The 18,766-nt window shown below is 43.5% G+C and overlaps 1 protein-coding gene across 50 annotated transcripts in view; it reads left to right on the top strand.

Moving 5' to 3' along the window:
* clasp2 (cytoplasmic linker associated protein 2) overlaps positions 1-16,854 on the top strand; it is a 75,899-nt gene extending 59,045 nt beyond the window's left edge. For all 50 annotated transcript variants that reach the window (XM_038288821.1, XM_038288818.1, XM_038288816.1 and 47 more), the window contains 9 exons: positions 860-1,003; positions 8,933-9,039; positions 9,209-9,353; positions 12,296-12,476; positions 12,558-12,751; positions 12,846-12,974; positions 13,072-13,278; positions 13,359-13,475; positions 16,117-16,854. In XM_038288821.1, coding sequence (XP_038144749.1) covers positions 860-1,003; positions 8,933-9,039; positions 9,209-9,353; positions 12,296-12,476; positions 12,558-12,751; positions 12,846-12,974; positions 13,072-13,278; positions 13,359-13,475; positions 16,117-16,194 — 1,302 coding nt within the window. In that variant the 3' untranslated portion in view covers positions 16,195-16,854. The remainder of the gene's footprint in view (positions 1-859; positions 1,004-8,932; positions 9,040-9,208; positions 9,354-12,295; positions 12,477-12,557; positions 12,752-12,845; positions 12,975-13,071; positions 13,279-13,358; positions 13,476-16,116) is intronic.
* Positions 16,855-18,766: the final 1,912 nt, after the last annotated feature.

Genomic DNA, 18,766 nt, shown 5'->3' with positions numbered 1-18,766 from the left:
TATTGCAGGACAGAAATATCGATGGTTAAAGTTAGATAAAAAAGGACTGCAACTAAGTAGTTTAATTCATGAAACAATTTCTAGAAAAAAATTTATTTTAATCAAATATTTTTTGTGTACAAAAGCTAAATAAACAAACTTTTATCCAACAAGTTTCCCATGAGCTCAAAGTAAAAAGACATTCATAATTTACCTTTTGATGTATTGCAAGTCTTGACATTATCATGATATTTACCAACATAAACCACATCCCATGTGTTTCTGCATCATTTAGCTCAGTTTACAGGCACACATTTAGAATAATTTTATAAAGGCTTTGTGTGATAGACTAACACATAGCAGCAACCTCTTTTGTTTCAGGTAAGGCAACAAGTGTTTTGATGTATGTCTCTACCCGTTTATCACTTCTATATCTTTTGTTTCTCCTTAATCTGCATAAAAGCTCAAAAAGTGTATTCAGATTGGTTGGAGATCATTTATGAAGTCTTTGCACAGACTTGCGTTGTATTTAGCTCTAGATTTTGATCAAAGAACCTTTTAAAAAAGCATTCCCACAGCATTATGCTACCACTACCATCTTTCATTGTGGGCATGGTCTCTTGAGGGTGATGTGCAGTGTTATTATTAGCGATGCTTTTCTAATTTTTGTTTTAAATGTGTACCATACGTTTTGTTTTTCCATCAAAAGCATTTCTAATAGAATACACTAAAGTTTCCAGTTTTAAGTCTTCAAAGTACAGGAAAGGTTAAAGGTATATTACTACTTTTTCTGGACCTGTTGCTCTCCCTAAGACGTCTTATTGTCCTTGGATTAGAATATTTGATTTATTTTTTCTTACCTGTGTTTGCATCTCCACAGGCAGCACAGGCGGTTCTGATCTCCCTGTTCCAGCTCAACACTCCAGAGTTCACCAAGCTGCTGGCAGCTCTTCCCAAAACCTTCCAGGATGGAGCCACCAAGTTGCTCCATAATCATCTAAAAAACACAGGCAATACAGCCCAGGTGAGCTTACAGGCAACACCATTTGGAGCGTCAAACACTTTTGGAGGTTCTACCTTTGTAAATCGATATACTGTCGCCCCTTTTCATGGGCTGCTCGGTTTGCAGACTCTTCCTTTAATGTTTTTTTTTTTTTTTTTTTATCTTTTTCAGTAGAAGTATAAACATTAAAGTCCTCCAACAATTGTGTCTTGATTAAAGAGCATTCAAGGCAACAATTTATCCCTGGAGCCAAATGCATATATGTTTGCGTTACCTACAGAAGAAAATTAAAATAAAATCGCAATGACCAGCCCCAATGTGTTTTTATGTTAGATTATTAATAAAATCATTCAGTTTATAGACTGTTGGTAGAGAGGCAGATGTAGACCTGCTGACGTCAGTTTCTCTGGCTGCTGTAACCAAGTTTAAACCTGAAGAGGGCGCCAATCAGATGGTTTTAGATACAGCAGCAGGATTTTAACAAATGTGCATGACATTGTATAAATAACGCCCCGGGGAAGTAGACACGACTCCAGGTTTTAAATTTATCAGAAAACCAATGACATTTGGGGTTAGTAGTCCTTTAATGTTCCTTCTTGTCTGTCTCATCATGGCCAAGGGACAAAAATCCTCAAAAAGATCTAAATATTAACTCCTTTAGGCAAACTGGAGCAGCTCCGATAGCTGCGTCTCTCCTCTCATACCTGTACAGAAAAGAAAGCTGTGCTTGATTCTTTATGTTCTGGCTAACCTGCAATCCAGATATTTTTATTACAATGGCTTATTTCATTCTTAAAATTTTAATTCTTGCATCTACAATAATAAAAACTTGATTTTATTTTTTCATATACATTTTTACTGCATTGCACTAGATTAGCTGTATTTTTCAAATTAATTTCTGTAGTTGGACTGTTTGCACACAAGAGGGCAGTGTAGTGCCAATACGAGCAGTTACCTGAGCTAGAGAAGCCAGAGAATTGTGAATTCACAAACTATCAAACTCTTTATAGAATTCAAACTGAACTTCAGTTCAACCTGGCTAATGTCAGGTTAGTCACCCCGTCCTCAGAAAGGTTTGGTTAAAAGCAGACAGATTTTGTTTGGTTCGACAACGAAAGTTACGTATGTAACTACGGTTCTATGAATCCCGGATGACCGCCAGAGGGCGGTGCTGAAAGCACTGAATGTTCCCTTCGGGCATGCGCAGTTCGAGTAATTATACCAACAGAGTCACACCTGTGACACCGGATGACCACTCAGAAGCTATATAGCCTGGTGTCATCCTTTGCTCTGCTCCTACAGAATCTTCTCGCAAAAGCAAGGATTCTGAGTGACAGAGAAGCTCTGGCGGTCATCCGGGATTCATAGAACCGTAGTTACATACGTAACTTTCGTTCTATTTCATCCCTACTGACCGCCAGAGGGCGGTGCTGAAAGCACTGAATGACTAATGCCAACGATGTCACAAGGAATCCTGAGCACATACCTCACAGAGGAGGCCCAGCAGAACCTTGTAAAAGGACCTGACCCAGGGGATGAGGGGCAGCCACATTGACACTGTAGAACCTGGTGAAGGTGGTTGGGGAAGCCCATGAAGCAGCAGCACATATAGCTTCCAGCGGAACCCCTCTCAAAGCAGCCCAGGAAGCGGTGACGCTCCTGGTGGAATGTGCTCTCACACCGACTGGCAGGGAGCAGTGACCTGCAGCGTAGGCGTGGCAGATGACACTCACAATCCAATGGGACAGACGCTGTTTAGAAAGAGGACAGCCTAACCTTGGACCCCCATAGCATAGGAAAAGCTGGTCCGAGCGTCTCAGATTGGCGGTGGCTGCAATGTATGCCTCCAACGCTCTTACTGGGCACAACAACTCCGACTCATTCTCAGTTGTACCAGATTGAGGCTGAAACCGAGCGAGCCGCAATGGCTGGTTACGGTGAAAAGGAGACAACACCTTAGGCACAAACGCAGTATTAGGCCACAGGGTAACACCAGAGCCATCTGGATTCCACCTGATACACCTAGGGCTGACAGAAAGAGCATGTAGCTCGCTGACCCTCTTAGCTGAGACGATAGCCATCAGGAAAGCAGCCTTGCAGGAAAGCCACTTGAGTTCTGCTTGTGCCAAAGGCTCGAATGGAGGGTGGCACAGAGCTGTGAGAACCAATGGCAGATCCCAATCTGGGGCTCGTGGGGCTGGCCGCTGGCACAACCTACGAGCACCACGCAGAAAAAGTGAAACCAGTTCATGGCGCCCCACTGTACGGTTGTCAACAGTTCGGTGAAGACATGAAATTGCTGCAACATACACTTTAAGGGTCGAAGGAGAGCGGCCCTTATCAAGGAGAGACTGGAGGAACTCCAAAATAGTGGGCACCGAGCAGGAAAGCGGGTTCTCATTGTGGGCAGAGCACCACTGAGAAAAGAGGCGCCATCTGTTAGCATACTGCAGCCGAGTGGAGGAAGCCCTAGCACTCAATACGGTGTGTCTCACGGTGTCTGAACACCCAGTCAGCCTCCCAGGGGCCATGCCCACAGCTGGAGACGTTGAGGGTTGGGGTGCCATATCTGTCCCCCCAACTGAGACAGCAGATCCCTCCTTGCTGGAAGACGCCATGGAGTACCGTGACACAGACTCCAAAGCAGCGGGAACCACGGCCGCGCTGGCCAGAACGGAGCTACCAGCAACACTCTGTGGCCCTGCTCGAGAACCCTCCGTAGAGTCGGCCAAACCAGTGAGAGGGGTGGAAAGGCATACAGGAGAACCTGCGGCCATGGATGAGCCAGTGCATCCTGGCCCAGTGCGCCCGCCATCCCGGTTAGGGAATACCATAGGGGGCAATGGGTCGACTCCTCTGTGGCGAACAGATCTACCTCTGCCTGCCCAAAGAGGTTCCCGATTATGCGCACTACGTCGGGGTGAAGAGACCACTCTCCCGGAGCAGGTGCCTGGCGGGATAGAGAGTCCGCAACCTGGTTCTGCCGTCCTGGCAGATACGCTGCGCGCAGGGTACACAGACGGGGATACGCCCATTCCAGGAGATCCCTCGACACCTTCAAGAGACGTGCTGACCTGGTGCCACCTTGGTGGTTTATATGATAAACAACAGAGGTGTTGTCTGTCCGAATCAGCACGTTCCTTCCCTCTAGGTGGGGCAGAAGGCACCTGAGGGCCATGTGCACAGCCCGCAGCTCCAGCCCATTTATGTGTTCGGTGCGCTCCCTTGGCTCCCAGAGACCCCGAACAGCTCTGTGTTGCCACACGGCACCCCAGCCCATGAGGCTGGCATCCGTGGTGACCACCTCCCTTCGACACACTACTAGCCCCATTGGAACACCACTGGACAAAAGGGTCCCGTCTCGCCAAGGAGCTAGGGCATGGAGGCAGCTCCTGGTCACCATTAGCCTGCGATGCCTGTGCAGCCTGGCGTCTAGGCGAAAGCTGTTGAGCCATCGCTGCAAAGGACGCAGAAGGAGCAGCCCTAAGGGCACGACACGAGTGACTGATGTCAGTTTGCCCAGCATTCGCAGGAAGGTGATGTAGGGAAACTCCCTGCCCAGTCTGAATCGACGGACAAGCTGGAGTATGTCGTCCACCCTGTGAACAGATGGACGGGCCATCATGGTAGCAGAGTCCAGATGCATCCCAAGAAAGGTGGTTGTCTGAGATGGAACCAGACAACTCTTTGCCAAGTTGACTTTGAGGCCTAACATTGACACATGAAGTAGAAGCTGGGGCGTATCCCGAGAGGCAGCTACCTGAGAGGGAGCACAAAGAAGCCAATCGTCCAGGTATGGCAGAATCCTGACTCCGGAGGCCTGTAGAGGAGAGAGGGCTGCTTTCACGCATCGAGTAAACACCCTCGGGGAAAGGGAGAGCCCGAATGGGAGCACCCGGAATTGCCAGTGGCGCCCCCGATAGGCGAACCTGAGAAAACGGCGATGTTCTGCCGCAATAGGCACGTGAAAGTAGGCGTCTGTCAGATCTACTGATGTAAACCAATCTCCCGCCACAATGGTCTGAAGGACCTCTGTTATGGTGAGCATGTGGAAGGGAAGGACCTTCAGGTACCGATTCAGTCCCCTTAGATCTAAAATGGGGCGAAAACCGCCGGTCTTCTTGGCCACAAGGAAGTATGTGGAGTAGTAGCCTCTGGGTTGCTGCAGAGGATCTACAGACTCGATTGCCCCCTTGCCCAGGAGGGCGGAAAGCTCCTGGTCTAGTGCCTGAGATTTCACCGGGTCTGTGATGACAGTCATCTTGACCCGGTGTGAGAGGGGGGGCCGCCGTCGGAACTGGAGCCTGTAGCCATTGGTTAAGGTGGCAACCACCCATGGATCTACGGCATGAGCAGCCCAGAAATTCAGCTGCTGATGGGAAAAATGTCCGACGGCTGGCCCGGTGGCATCATCTTCTATCCCCACGGCCCCTGGGGGCTCTGGGGGGAGGGCGTCCAGGATTTGCGGCCCGGGTCTGTCTAACAGGGCGGCAGACTGGCTCACGAAAGTCCCTTCTCGGTCTCTGCCGCACATCATGGGGATAGGAACCAACAGGTCTGCCACCAGTCTGAGGTCGTGGCTGAACGCTGGGGGTAGTGGCAGGGCGGCCCGAACGCTGGGGAAAGGCAGGTATGCTCCTGCGAAGGCCGGAAAGCTGCTGGCTAGTCTGACGTGCCTGAGCAGTCCGTTCCAGCGCCTCCAAGGCAGCTGATCCAAACAGCTCCCCTGGTACAACCGGGACACCCCTGAGGGTCCTACAGCATGCTTCAGTCAGAGGAGACTGTGCCAACCAGACCTGTCTACGAGCTTGGACAAGGAAAGACATGACCCGTCCAAGCTCTCTGGTCATCAGCGCGAAGGCCTGCAGCGCTGCGTCACTATAACCAATCGCCGCACTTGCACCACCAGTGTCCTGAACAGATGCAGACAGGGCAAACATGAGGTGCGCCAGGGAATTGCCAAGGCGGCCAGCACGCGCTCCTGCATTGTACGCCTTACAGAGGAGGTCATCTGTAACCCGACATTGAGTCCGCGGGCACCGGACATCAGGACGCAGGGCTTCATCTGGTGACACAATCAGTGAAGCAACAGCTGGTTCAATTGCTGGCATACGGTCCAGGCCGGCCTTCACTGACTCATGCATGGCAGCTAATACACGACCATCCGAGGAGAGACGCGACAGCGCTCTCGGTTCCCGCCAACAGGCGTGTAACTCCTTCAGGTACTCCTCTGATGGAGGTACAGAAAAAGGAGTAGGAGCCCTTCCACGTCTGAAAAAAGCACTGCCAGAGCTGGATGCCTCTCCTTGTGGGAGTTCCAGCTGCAGCTGCTTCAGGGCCATAGACATGACCTCCCGCATGGAACCGTCACCGGCCTCTCCAACCGCACTCTGAGATGAAAATGAACCAGCCTCAGAGGCTTGAGAGGACCCTGCCTCCTCCTCATCTCTAAAATGAGAAGCGGAGGCAGCCAGAGAGATAACGTCATCCTCTACAACCAGCTCGGGCATTGGTGGGGAAGAGAGCCCAACCACTGGGAGCGAGGGATCAGATTGCCGTGTCTGCAACAAGGACTTCATCTCTGCCAGCTCTGCTGACAACTGCTCCACCCTTGTGGACAGGCCCTGGTCAGGTTTGGCCCGCTTCCTCCGGGGGAGGGGCACAGATGCTGTGGTCCCACCACGGCGCTTAGAACGCTTGGGGGGAACCACCTGCCCAGAGGGCGGAAGGTCCGAGCCCTCCTGGGGGCACAACTGGGCCAACCGGGCCACCCTCACTGCATGGGGCATAAAGCTGCAGTTCATACAGGGGTTCTCAGACAGCGCCTCCAAAAGGTGCTCATGTCCAAGGCAGGTAGGGCACAGGTCGTGGCCATCCTCTGCCTGCAGGGCAGCCCCACAATCTATGCAGCTGTGAGAGCCATCCATGTCGAAGGCCGACAAGGCTTAAAGAACAGAAAGTTATCGAAAATCGGGAGAGGGGGCGCAAACGCAGCCGTCACCAATTACAGCAGAGAAACGAAAGAGGCTGCGAGCACAAGGCAGCCGATACTGGGAGAGGGGGCGAGAACCGCTACCGTCACCAGGTATAAAACCAATAAACCAAAAAAGCTAACAACGTTAGCTGTATGGAAACTTAAGTTGGAAGTAGGAGCGAACAACGCTGCCGTCACCAATTATAGCGGATAAAACAAGAGAGGCTGCGGACACAAGGCGGCCGATACCGGGAGAGGGGGCGAGAACCGCTACCGTCACCAGGTATAAAAGCAATAAACAAAAAAAGCTAACAACGTTAGCTGTATGGCAACTTAAGTAGGGAGTAGGAGCGATAAACGCTGCCGTCACCAATTAAGAGAGCAGACCAACGAAAAGGCTGCAAAAAAAGGTTGATATTGGGAGAGGGGGCGAAAACGCTGCCGTCACCATTTATAATTAAGCAGACCGCAAACAAACCAAAAAAGGCTAACAACGTTAGCCGTCTCCAACTTCGGCAACGAAGTAGACCACACTTGGTTGGGAGAGGGGGCGAAAACCGCGGCCGTCAGTAATTATAGCAGCGCAGACCGGTGAAAAAAAGGATGCAAAAGTAGGGAATATACTGGGAGAGGGGGCGAAAACCGCTGCCGTCACCAGGTATAACACCAACAAACTAAAGAAGCTAACTACGTTAGCCGTATATAACTTCGGCAGTGAAGTTATTCACACTGGGAGTAGGGGCGAAAACGCTGCCGTCACCAGTTCGGAACAAAACAGCACGAAGCTGTAGGTAAAAAGCTAAAGTCGTGAGCCGGGAGAGGGGGCGCGGACGCTACCATCACCAGCAAACAACTCACTTACCTTCCGTAATCTTCAGAATCGACCCGTTGCAGCCCTGGGAGGGCGGAGGATAACCGCAACTCCGGTCAAGAGACAGGGGCTTCAGACAACGGGGAAGTTAGCGAACCGCTTGCGAGAAGAAAAAAGGAGCAGAGCAAAGGATGACACCAGGCTATATAGCTTCTGAGTGGTCATCCGGTGTCACAGGTGTGACTCTGTTGGTATAATTACTCGAACTGCGCATGCCCGAAGGGAACATTCAGTGCTTTCAGCACCGCCCTCTGGCGGTCAGTAGGGATGAAATAGAACCAGATGCTTTTGATGGATTTCTTTTACTTGATTTTTTAGCAAACTATTACAAGGAATTTATTTCTTTGATTTTTCTTTTTTGTTCTTTTGTGCATAAATATATGAAACATAAAGATGTACAGTTAAAATCTTAATTAATTAGTCCATAGCATTTTTTGTTTAACAAATGTTTTTTGCTGTAATATTGGAATTTAATTGATGTAATGGTGTTTTGGTTTGTAGCTAACAACCCATAACCTGTTTAAAAAATTAAAAAATAAAATGACAAAATTCCGTATAAGTTTAAAAAAAACAATTCGCTGGACTTGGTTTCCAAGGTTTGAAGACCCACTCGTCGGTCTCCATTTGCATGTTTCCAAGCAATACAAGGACTTGTCTCTATAAAGACAAAAACTCACTGCGGATTCAGATATTTGAAATGAGAAAGCTTCCTGGAGGGGAAGTGAAACATCTTCAAATCTTGGAAACTAAATCCAGTTGATTGTTTTTTTTTTAAAAGTTTTACGGAATGACTATGACCTGGATTACTTTGAATCTTAATCAGCATAAAATGACAAACCTGAGTGGAGTTGCCCAGCAATCCCTTTTGGTGTCGTTCTTTGCTTAGTTAATGCAGATGGGGGAAAAAAACTTGTTGTCTATAAAAATTATTTTTCAAGTATTTTTTGTTTTCTGTACTTTTCACTCATCTTTCTTTAATGTGTTTATGTTGTATGGTTATAATGAGCAAACTGTTAGTCCATGGAAACCTAACGCTCTGTGTTAAGTTGTCCATGAAAAAGCTTCATCTTCATCTTTACGTTTCCATTTTATTTCCCCTCTTCAGGCACAAATGGGCAGCCCGCTGACACGCCATACCCCACGATCTCCAGCCAGCTGGTCCAGTCCCATCACCTCACCAACCAACACTTCGCAAAATCCCCCCTCACCAAGGTAACACAGATTTTAGTTGCTTTAATACAAAAGGTGCTATAAGCTTAATGTCTTGGGCAGGAGGACATAATCTAAAAACGACCTTTAGTTGCACATTGATCTCAACTAAAGCACCGTGGCTGGAATAATGGCTAAGACAATAAAAACTGCAAAAACTTGTCAATCCCAGCGCATTTGATTATGACCCGGAAAACCTGAACACGGAGGAGGACATCTACAGCTCCCTGAAAGGCGTCACTGAGGCCATCCAAAACTTCAGCGTTCGCAGCCAGGAGGACATGAATGAGCCTGTCCAGCGGCGGGATGGAGACGAGGTGAGCCGATAGAACAAGCGGGTTGTGATGATGAAGCTGCATGTTTAAAGCCTGCAGGGTCTCTTAGTCCAGCTGATCGAGATGGGTTAAAGACATCAGATCTGATCTGCATTCATTAATGAAGATAATGCTTAAATGTTGTTTCAGCTGGTTAACATCAAAAGCGTAAGGCCGTTTAAAAACAAAGAGAAAGTTGATGTTTTGGTTTAGACGTCAGAAATACAGCTGAACTAGTGTTGTTGTGGCAAAAACATCTTCTGAGTGTCAGACGTGTTAAAATAACCAGGGGCTCTTTGAAGACCTGTCAGGCAGGCGGTTGTGAAACTGTCTTTTCCTAGATTTAACATGCACCGTGTGTGTGTGTGTGACTCTGACATGTGATCCTTTATCAGCGTGGGAACTGGGAGATGTACAGTTGCTGTTTATGGGGAGGAACACTGTAAAGATAATCCTACACAAACAGTCTCAGCATGTCAGTAATGTTGGGAATTTTGCTGCCATAAATCAACAATAATTCATAATTTTCAGCCTTTGGTTTTGCCTGAGAGCTTTCCTAAGAAAGATTTATGATTTTAAATGTTCCGCAGCCCCTTTGCCCGTAACATGGCCCCCCCTATAAGGACATAGTGTTCTCCAGTACAGAGTTGTGACCTCCTGATATTTTCATCTGAAATCCAACCAGGCTGCATTTCTTCAGCACACCTGACTCATCAAACCGGCCCATACATAGCAGCCTTTCAATGCTTTAAGTGTAAACATACACACACAAACAGGACTAGCATGCCTGTTGCTCTGCCTCACTCCCAACAGGTTAGATGTCGACCTTCACAAAGTCTAAGAAAACGTCACAAGGTTGAGAAACATTCCTGGTATTTATTAGTTGAAAACATGAGTGTCTCACCTCAGGCTGCAACAGATAAAGGTGAACTTGACTCAGACTCGTTGTTTTTTTTTTTTTATTTTAGGAAAGATGAAGCCCTGGAGGCCAAAAAAGTTGCAAAAACAAGTTTTCCATTGGATCAGATTTATGGTGAAACAGGAGTGCAGCAACGTTCTAACAGCTGGAGATTTAGTGTGCATCCTTTCATTTCTTATCTATGGCTGTAAACCGCCCCACTGACGGTCTGTTTTTATATGATTTTGACTGAACCAAATCTGCGATTAAGAAGTGAGGGACTAAAATTTAGCAATTAATTTTAATAGCCAATTTTTATGACAATCCGATCACAGTAAGACTAGTTTGCACCCATAGTTCTGTCAATGATGGAGCAGCTTCTCTCCGCTTCCACCATTGCTCAGGTACAGCCGGGTCAGTTATAGTTATGAAGGTTTTAAAAAGGTTTCAAAGATGCTCAATTATTTTATTTATTTTACCGAAGCCAGAAGTTCATTAGTTTAGAAATCTTTAAAGATGCAAAAAAAAAAAAGTGAATTTTAAATTATTATTCTATACTGGGAGTCAGTGATTCTTTTCATACACATATGAGTTTACAGCTTTCTGAAGGGTCCTTTTGGGTAATAATGGAAGTTTTGCGATATAATCAGTGTAGGAGGGAAAAAAATCAAAAAATAAAATTTCTTTACGTTTCCATTTTATTAAATACAGAACCATGTATTTCATTCAGAAATAATATGTAAGGATTGTTTGAAACAATTTTTGCACTATAAATGTGAAATAAGTCAATTAGTGATACCTTCAGTGTGTATTCATGGAGGTAGAAAAGGTCTCAACAGTTCAGAATAGTAATGCTTTTCTAAGCCTTCCAATATTTCAAAGATTAAAATCTGATGAACTATTTGGGTTAGTGTTTTAGTTACTAGATTTTACAAAAAACATGCACCATAAAACCCAATCCAGGAGCTCAGTGTTTCATTGAGCGACAGCCTCACCTGATAAAGAAAAACAAACACACCAATGTGTTAAATACAGCAAGTCATTTATCGTACTGTTTGGTCAAAGACCACAATGTTCTAGCATAAAAAGTTATTCCAGCATTGTCCAAAATCAGACCCTTTTTTATCAGCTGGCTGGTTATAGCTGGACATAGAAGGACAGGGAAACTAGGACCCTTGGATTGGATAAAAGAACCAAACAAATCAGGATGAAATAAAGAGCAGATTCCTCCTGGCTGGAGTTTGTAGGATCCACTAAAACCAGAATAAGTACATTAGAACTTTCTGTTTTTATAGAAATGGTGCTTATTGAATCTGCTGTGAGGTGGAAATATATCAGTTTGGTTGGCAGATATTATATATTGGTGTTCCAAGATATACGAGAAAACATACAATGGATAAACTGAAGAATCGATGGTTAAAACATTTTATTTTTATTTTCTAGGTCTACAGTTACAATCCACAACCTAAAAGTAGCCAAGCTTTTATAAGCTGACATATTTTGCATAGTTTTAATATCAGGATTAACTTTTTTTGATGCTAAAGTTATGGCTTTTAAGTAGATATTTGTTGGATTATTATTATTATTGAAAGTATTCAAGAGATTTGGAAATGTACATGAAGCTACTTTGATAGACTGGAGTGGAAATCATAGCAAGGAGCAAACTTTGTGCCGTCTACCATTAACGCATTCCACCTAAAGCCATTGTTGATATGGTTGATGGAGCATAGAAAACGTCTGTAAAGGTAAAATATGGGCTAGTAAAGAACAATGCTATAACTAATGTTACTTTTAATAACATCATCTAACCTGCTGAGGAGTTACTCCAACAATAACAGCTGCAAAGTTAAATGAAAGAGAAGGAGATGGTTTTATCCCCCTGTTTTTAAAAATATGTTTTAAGGCTCTAAAGACCTGCTAGAATTTGACACAAAATACAAAAAAAATGAAAGTAGCCTTTTCTCTCTCTGACAGCAGTCAGGGGTCTAGTGATCGTTAAACTACCTTCTCCATAATGTTTTCCTCCATCTTCCTTCTTTTCAAACAGGGAGGAAACATGTCAGACTTGATGGATGGCGGTCGAATGGCTCTGGACAACAAGACTTCACTCCTCAACACCCCCCTCCTAACCTCCAGCCCTCGAGTTGGCCATGATCACTTCTACGACCCCCCCCTGAAACAGAACCTGAAAGACATCAGCCTGGACGAATCGGGGCAGCTCACCGACGGTACGCCATGGAGTGAAACGTCAACCACAAGCTACCTGTCAAAGGAAAAGTTTGTAATTTTATATTTTCTTCTTGAAACAGAAAGCGGCCTGGATCAGTCGGAGCGAGTGGCTGAGCTCCTCAAGGAGCTGTCAAATCACAACGAGCGTGTGGAAGAAAGAAAGGCAGCGCTTTACGAGCTGCTCAAGCTGATCCGTGAAAACACCCTGCAGGTGTGGGACGAACACTTTAAGACCATCCTGCTGCTTCTGCTGGAGACGATGGGGGACAGAGAGGTACAAACATTGGCTGAAAGGCTGTTCAGTTCATGAAAAGAGATCGCAGCTAAATTCCTTTCATTTTCTTCTTAAATCCCTTTCACCCCCTCAGCATGTGATCCGAACTCTGGCTTTGAGGGTCCTGAGGGAGATTTTAGGCAAGCAGCCTTGGAGATTCAAGAACTATGCAGAACTCACCATAATGAAGGCCTTGGAGGCGCACAAAGATCCTCACAAAGAGGTACTTTCACACAGAAGAGCTAAATCCACTGGAAGCACTTGATTTACACATCATCACACATTAAAGTGATATTTTTGTTTTTCCTTCTTGGCTACAGGTTGTCAGAGCCGCAGAGGAGACGGCTGCCATGTTGGCGTTATCCATCAGTCCAGACCAGTGTATCAAAGTGTTGTGTCCAATTATTCAGTCAGCTGATTACCCCATCGACCTAGCTGCTATCAAGATGCAGACGAAGGTGGTGGAGAGGGTCCCCCGTGAGGGCCTGGCCAGCATGCTGCCCGAGATCGTGCCAGGACTCATACAGGTATTCTGTTAGAAAATAAAAACACGGCTATTTATCCCTACTGCGGTAGGCTAAGCGGCATGTTTAACTTGGTCCAACAGGGTTACGATAACTCAGAAAGCAGTGTGAGGAAAGCCTGCGTTTTCTGCCTGGTGGCCATCCACGCGGTCATAGGAGACGACCTCAAACCGCACCTCAGTCAACTCTCCAGTAGCAAGGTGAGCTCTACACAAACACCTGAAGGCCATTCCAAAAAAAGTTCATTAACAATCCACTGGATTTTGTTTTCCAAGTTTGAGGACATTTCACTTCCTATCCAGGAAGCTTTCTCAATTCAAAATGTTTGGAGTAGCGTTGAGTTCCAAGCTTTATGACGGCCAGTTCATGAAAAACATCCTATTTACTGAGGATGTCATCAGGGCATCTATTATTTAAAGAAACCTTACATCGTCAGACCTTTAGTTTTCCATCCGAAAACGATAACCATTAATCTTAGATTATGTGGGTAATTTATGTCACAAATAAAAATAGGTTTGGAAACCTGTTTGGGGTTGCTGCCTTACCATTATTCTTTTTTTCTGAAAGTTTTCTGAAACTTCTCTTTCAGGTTTGTTCCATCATCTCTGCCTAGCCAAATCTTCCCATAGCATCATGCTGCTGCCACCAGATTTTATAATTTTTTTGGTCTCCTTTAACCGTAGCATGATTTTGACAAAAATCTTAACTGCTATTAATTTGAACCAACACTGTAACTGCAGTTTTAGTTTTGATTTTCTGTTACTCTAGCTTGTAGATGTTTTAGTTTGTTTTTTCATAACGTGCAAAGCATGCTTATCCAGAGTCCATTATTGCAGGACTTTATTGTAACCTTTGAGTACAAAGGTGCACGGATCTGATTGCTAGCTGCAACTCTCTCTACATTAAAGATATTGTGGAGGATTTTTGCGAATTTTTAAAAAGACCCACCCTCTCCACTTAAAAAAATAAATGAGTGTAAGAGCATGCACGAGCCCATTTCTCCTCTTGCACGCTCTGTTTAAAAGTTGCTGTTTGCGTCGCTCATGCAAGCTTACTGTGCTGGAACGTCCGTCCTAACCTCTAAATGCCTCAATCACTATATAGAGCAGGGACTATATAGTGGACTTTATAGAGAACTCAGGTAACTGACCGTTCGGACAGATGATCACTGCTTTTTGCTCCGTTGGTCACGTAACTCCTCCTAAGTTGCTGGGTAGCGACAGCGGGCCTCTGTGAGAGCAAATCCCATAATGCTTTGCGAGGTGAGCTCTCCATGCAAAGTATTCTGGGATATATCTGCTTCTTCTGGGGCCTCTCTTTTCTTCTCACACACTTGGGAGACTCTTATTACAACCCTCTGCTACTTTCAAAGAACAATGGTGAGAAAGGTGAGCTTTAATCATTGGCTGAACCTGTCGCTCACCACAGATATACGCTTGAAAGTGCGCATGCACAGAAAAATATAGCTAACGGGACGAGCACATAGGATGGCCTTATGTACACATATCACCAGAATGATTGACAATTGGGAGGACTAATTATTTTTGATGGTCCACCCAGAAATAAAAGATTGTCAACTATACTTTAAAGTGTATTACCTAAAGGGCTAAAGTGATCCCTTTAGTGTCTTTCTTTTGTTACATCTAATGTGACCAAACTTGAAAGCCTCTGATTTCAAATTTGCAGCTTTGGATTTCTTCCAGCTTCTAAACAATTAAAAAAGATGTGATGTTTCCTCCCATCTCAGCTGTTACATTTATACCGGGATTACATTTATTAATTGTGTTTACTCCAACTTCCTTTAAGTTAGGAATATTTTCTAGTCAAGGGGTCTGAACACATAAATTCAGATGTGTACATTTCCGAACATCATGTTTCATTTTCTTTGCATTGCTTTATAAAGCCCTGCTTTGTGATGCTTTAACACCTGATATTCTAATAAGATACTGTAAATGTTGTGATTGTAGAATACAGCTACACAAAAAGCTCAATAATGCTAAATATTCCTGAAAAACGGTATCCCTTGAATTGTTTCTTAGATAATAATTTAAAAGTCTCAGGAATGGTGTTTGCCAGGTTCAGTGCATCTGAAAGTTTTCCCAACCTTTACTTAATACTTTGTTAAATCACATTTGGCAGCAATGCAAACCTCAAGCTTTTTTGTAGCCCTATCTTTTGGCACCATCTTTTTTTTCCAGAACATCTGCTCCATCAGGTCTGATGGTAAACCTCATTTTCAGATCTCTCCAGCAATGTTCAGTCAGATTTATCTTGACTGTGTGCTCTTCATCACCCCATTCGGGATGTCTCTGTATTAATGCTGGACAACGATTAAAAACCAAATCACTTTTTATGATTAGTCTCATTAAATTGCACATAATAACCAGCTTCATCTGTAGACAGAGCTGTTAAGTTTTGCTTTAAAAGATCCTTTCCTTGTTTAAGTAACCTTTTCAAGAATACATAGAAAGTGTTTACTTTTTCTACCTTTAGCCCTCAGAATGACAATGTGGGGAAAAAGTCTGAGATTAATACAAATTTATTTAAAACAAAAATAATAACTGATATTTATGGAAGAAGCACTTAGTTTATTTAAACAAGGAAATAACTATTGTTTCTTTTGACACAGAACTTTGAACTATTCTCTGCATATTTAAGAAAGAGCAAAAGACACTTCTTTGACTCTAATGCAGTTATTATTACCTTATGTTCTCCCGTTTTCCATCGTCATAAATCCCATGATGATGACGCCTAAACCGCTTTCATGTTTTCCTTCAGTTTGCACCTGATCTAAGAACTGGAGCCCGTTTTTCACCACCCTGTCTTATTTTCTTTGTGCAGCTGAAGCTGTTGAATCTGTACATCAAGCGTGCCCAGTCTGGCTCTGCCGGCGGCGAATCTTCAGTCGACGTTCTATAGAAGTCAATCCTGCCAGAGTGGGACCACAGAACGGCTACTGTCCCCAGCCAACATGAAACACTCTCTCCTCTGATCACACCTACTCTTTTTTTTTTATTATTATTCCTAGAAAGATGCTGCCCAGCCTCAAAGGTACGACCCACCCGGCTCTGCAGCAAACTAACACATAAAACTGGTTTTAAATTAAGTGAACAATGTCCAGCCCTTTCAGATGGATCCCAGGTGGTTTTTCATTTCTGCAAGCTCACGTTTGATCAGCCCCATTTCTGAGGATGATGGGTGTAATGCTGCTTTATACATGAAGTATGACCAGACATGGCTAATGATCACTTAGTGGACATGTATATCTATATGATAATAAAATGGATTATTCAATAACCATCCCTCCCACCCAGCCTGGGGTGCTAGAACGCACCCTCACCCATCCATCCATGTTTTATTTCTCTCCATTGCGTGTGCTGTAGTCTTACACTCACTGTTCTTTTGTTTAAATTTGTAGAAATGTATTATTTACAGATCTGGAAAAAAAAATGTCACGTTTTAAGTTTTCTCGTTTTCTTGTGCACTGTATTTCTTTATAACATTCTAGTTTTCTTTGTGCATTTAAAAAGCTGTGCTTACAACGAAATAAAGAACTTGTACAGATCATGACTACACACATTCATGTTTAAAGATTCATGTTTTTATTTCTTTACTTGGTTCAATTATTTTTAGGGTTCTTTATAGATGTGTGATGGAAGATATAATGTTAAAAGAAAAGTTAGTTAAGTTGTGTTTTTAACAGATGTTTCTTGTTTTGAGAAATCTAAGTATATTTTAAACTATTAAAGAAAAATGCTAATAATTTAGGACTAACTTAGAAATATACAAAGCTAGACCAAGTATTTTTTTATATATATACATTTAAATTTTCAAATTATAAACTCCACCTCACCCACAGTGTTAGGGATCAATGCTTAGCTTATAAAAAAGTTGTTGAAAAATAAAATAAACTGTAAATTTGTAAAAATCCAAGTTAAAATAATACAAATTTGTGCCAAAAACAGTTTGGCTCGTTGTCAGGCTGTTGTATCAGGCTCTATCTTTAAGGCAAATGGATTCCAGTGTTCAAAAATCCAATAAAAAGGGGGGGAAATAAATGGGGGAAAAAAAATTTTTTTCTTTAATTTTTATCAATTATAGTATATTTCTGATTTTAAAAAGTCAAAAAAATGACTCCCCAATTTCTTTTCAAATTTGTCACGACAATTGTAAACAGAAAAACTGATTAGGTTTAAGTGATGAATATGAAGAACCTTAATTTAATTTTAGTAATTCCGCAGAAAGCTGTGCTAGCAGAAAAAATTGGAGGGTAGGAGGTTAGCATGCAGTCATTAATTCTAAAGTGGCCTCACTCGTATGTAGTGCAAAAGATAACATTTAAGCCTTATGCAACATGGCTATTTGAGTTAGTGGTGCTGAATTTCAGTTATGCATCTGTTCTTTCTCTGGGCCGTATATTTAGGAGCTGCTGAAGAGAGTACCAGACTTGGCATCAAGCTGACCTGTAAACCCCTTGGCTTCCATGTAAGCAGTGAGAGCCACATCAGAAACAATCACAAGGCTTTGCTAAAGAATTCCAATCTACCATTTTTCACAAGCTGAAATTAAAACCAGAGATTTTTACGTTTTTTTCTTTTTTTTCATAAATCTAAATGTTCAGCTTCTCCACAGCATTATGATGCTGTTCATGAATGTTCATCATGGATTTATCATTAAACTACAGGTTAATTTAGGTTGAAGTGCTTACTTATGTTTTTTTGTATCAATATTTAACAATTATGAAATATTTTAGGCATATATTTAAATAAAAGTACTCCTTTCTATAACTGAAATCTCGATTATAATGTAAATTGTAGTTGACAATAAAGAAATTGATTGATAACAAAGTTAACTCGGGCATCAAATAATCAACCAAAAAAAAAAAACAGAAAAGACATTCCTATCTTTCTGACAAAAAACAAAATGCACCACAAATATACATGAGTCTACTATATGAAATTTTCACTTTCTTAATAACTGACTTTATTGATCTCACATTGGAGAACTTTACTCTGCATTGGACCCATCTGTGCAGGGAGCAGTGTGTTGTCAAAGGTCTTGCTCAGGAACCCAGACTGCAGGCTGTGGGGTTTGAACAGGGTATTTGCAACCTTCTCAGAACACAAGCACACTGCTCTAACCACTAGGCCAACACTCACCTTGTCAAATCAGATCAACTTTCATATCCAGAGGCGTAGCCAGAAATTTTTTATAAGGGTGGCCAGGCAATAACAAATGTACACTGAGGGGTGGCCAAAAGTGGATAGGCACCAGAACCTTAGGGTCAAGCCAAAGATAAAACAAACTATACTTTCCTACAGCCTGTGCTAAGAAATAGACATACCGGTATATTTAAACGTCCGTGCTTTCTAGTTAAAAGGTATAGTGGATAAAATTCTTTCAGGTTTGAGTTCTGGGGCAAACATCTTTTCCATTGTCATTACTTCCCTACTTTTATCGATAATCATTCTGCCTAAAATTTATATTTACA

This window comes from Cyprinodon tularosa, unplaced genomic scaffold (assembly GCF_016077235.1).
Source record: "Cyprinodon tularosa strain WSP-4 unplaced genomic scaffold, ASM1607723v1 ctg26, whole genome shotgun sequence".
NCBI lineage: Eukaryota > Metazoa > Chordata > Actinopteri > Cyprinodontiformes > Cyprinodontidae > Cyprinodon > Cyprinodon tularosa.
The sequence above is the reverse complement of the archived record's forward strand: the minus strand, read 5'-3'. Positions and strand labels throughout refer to the sequence as shown.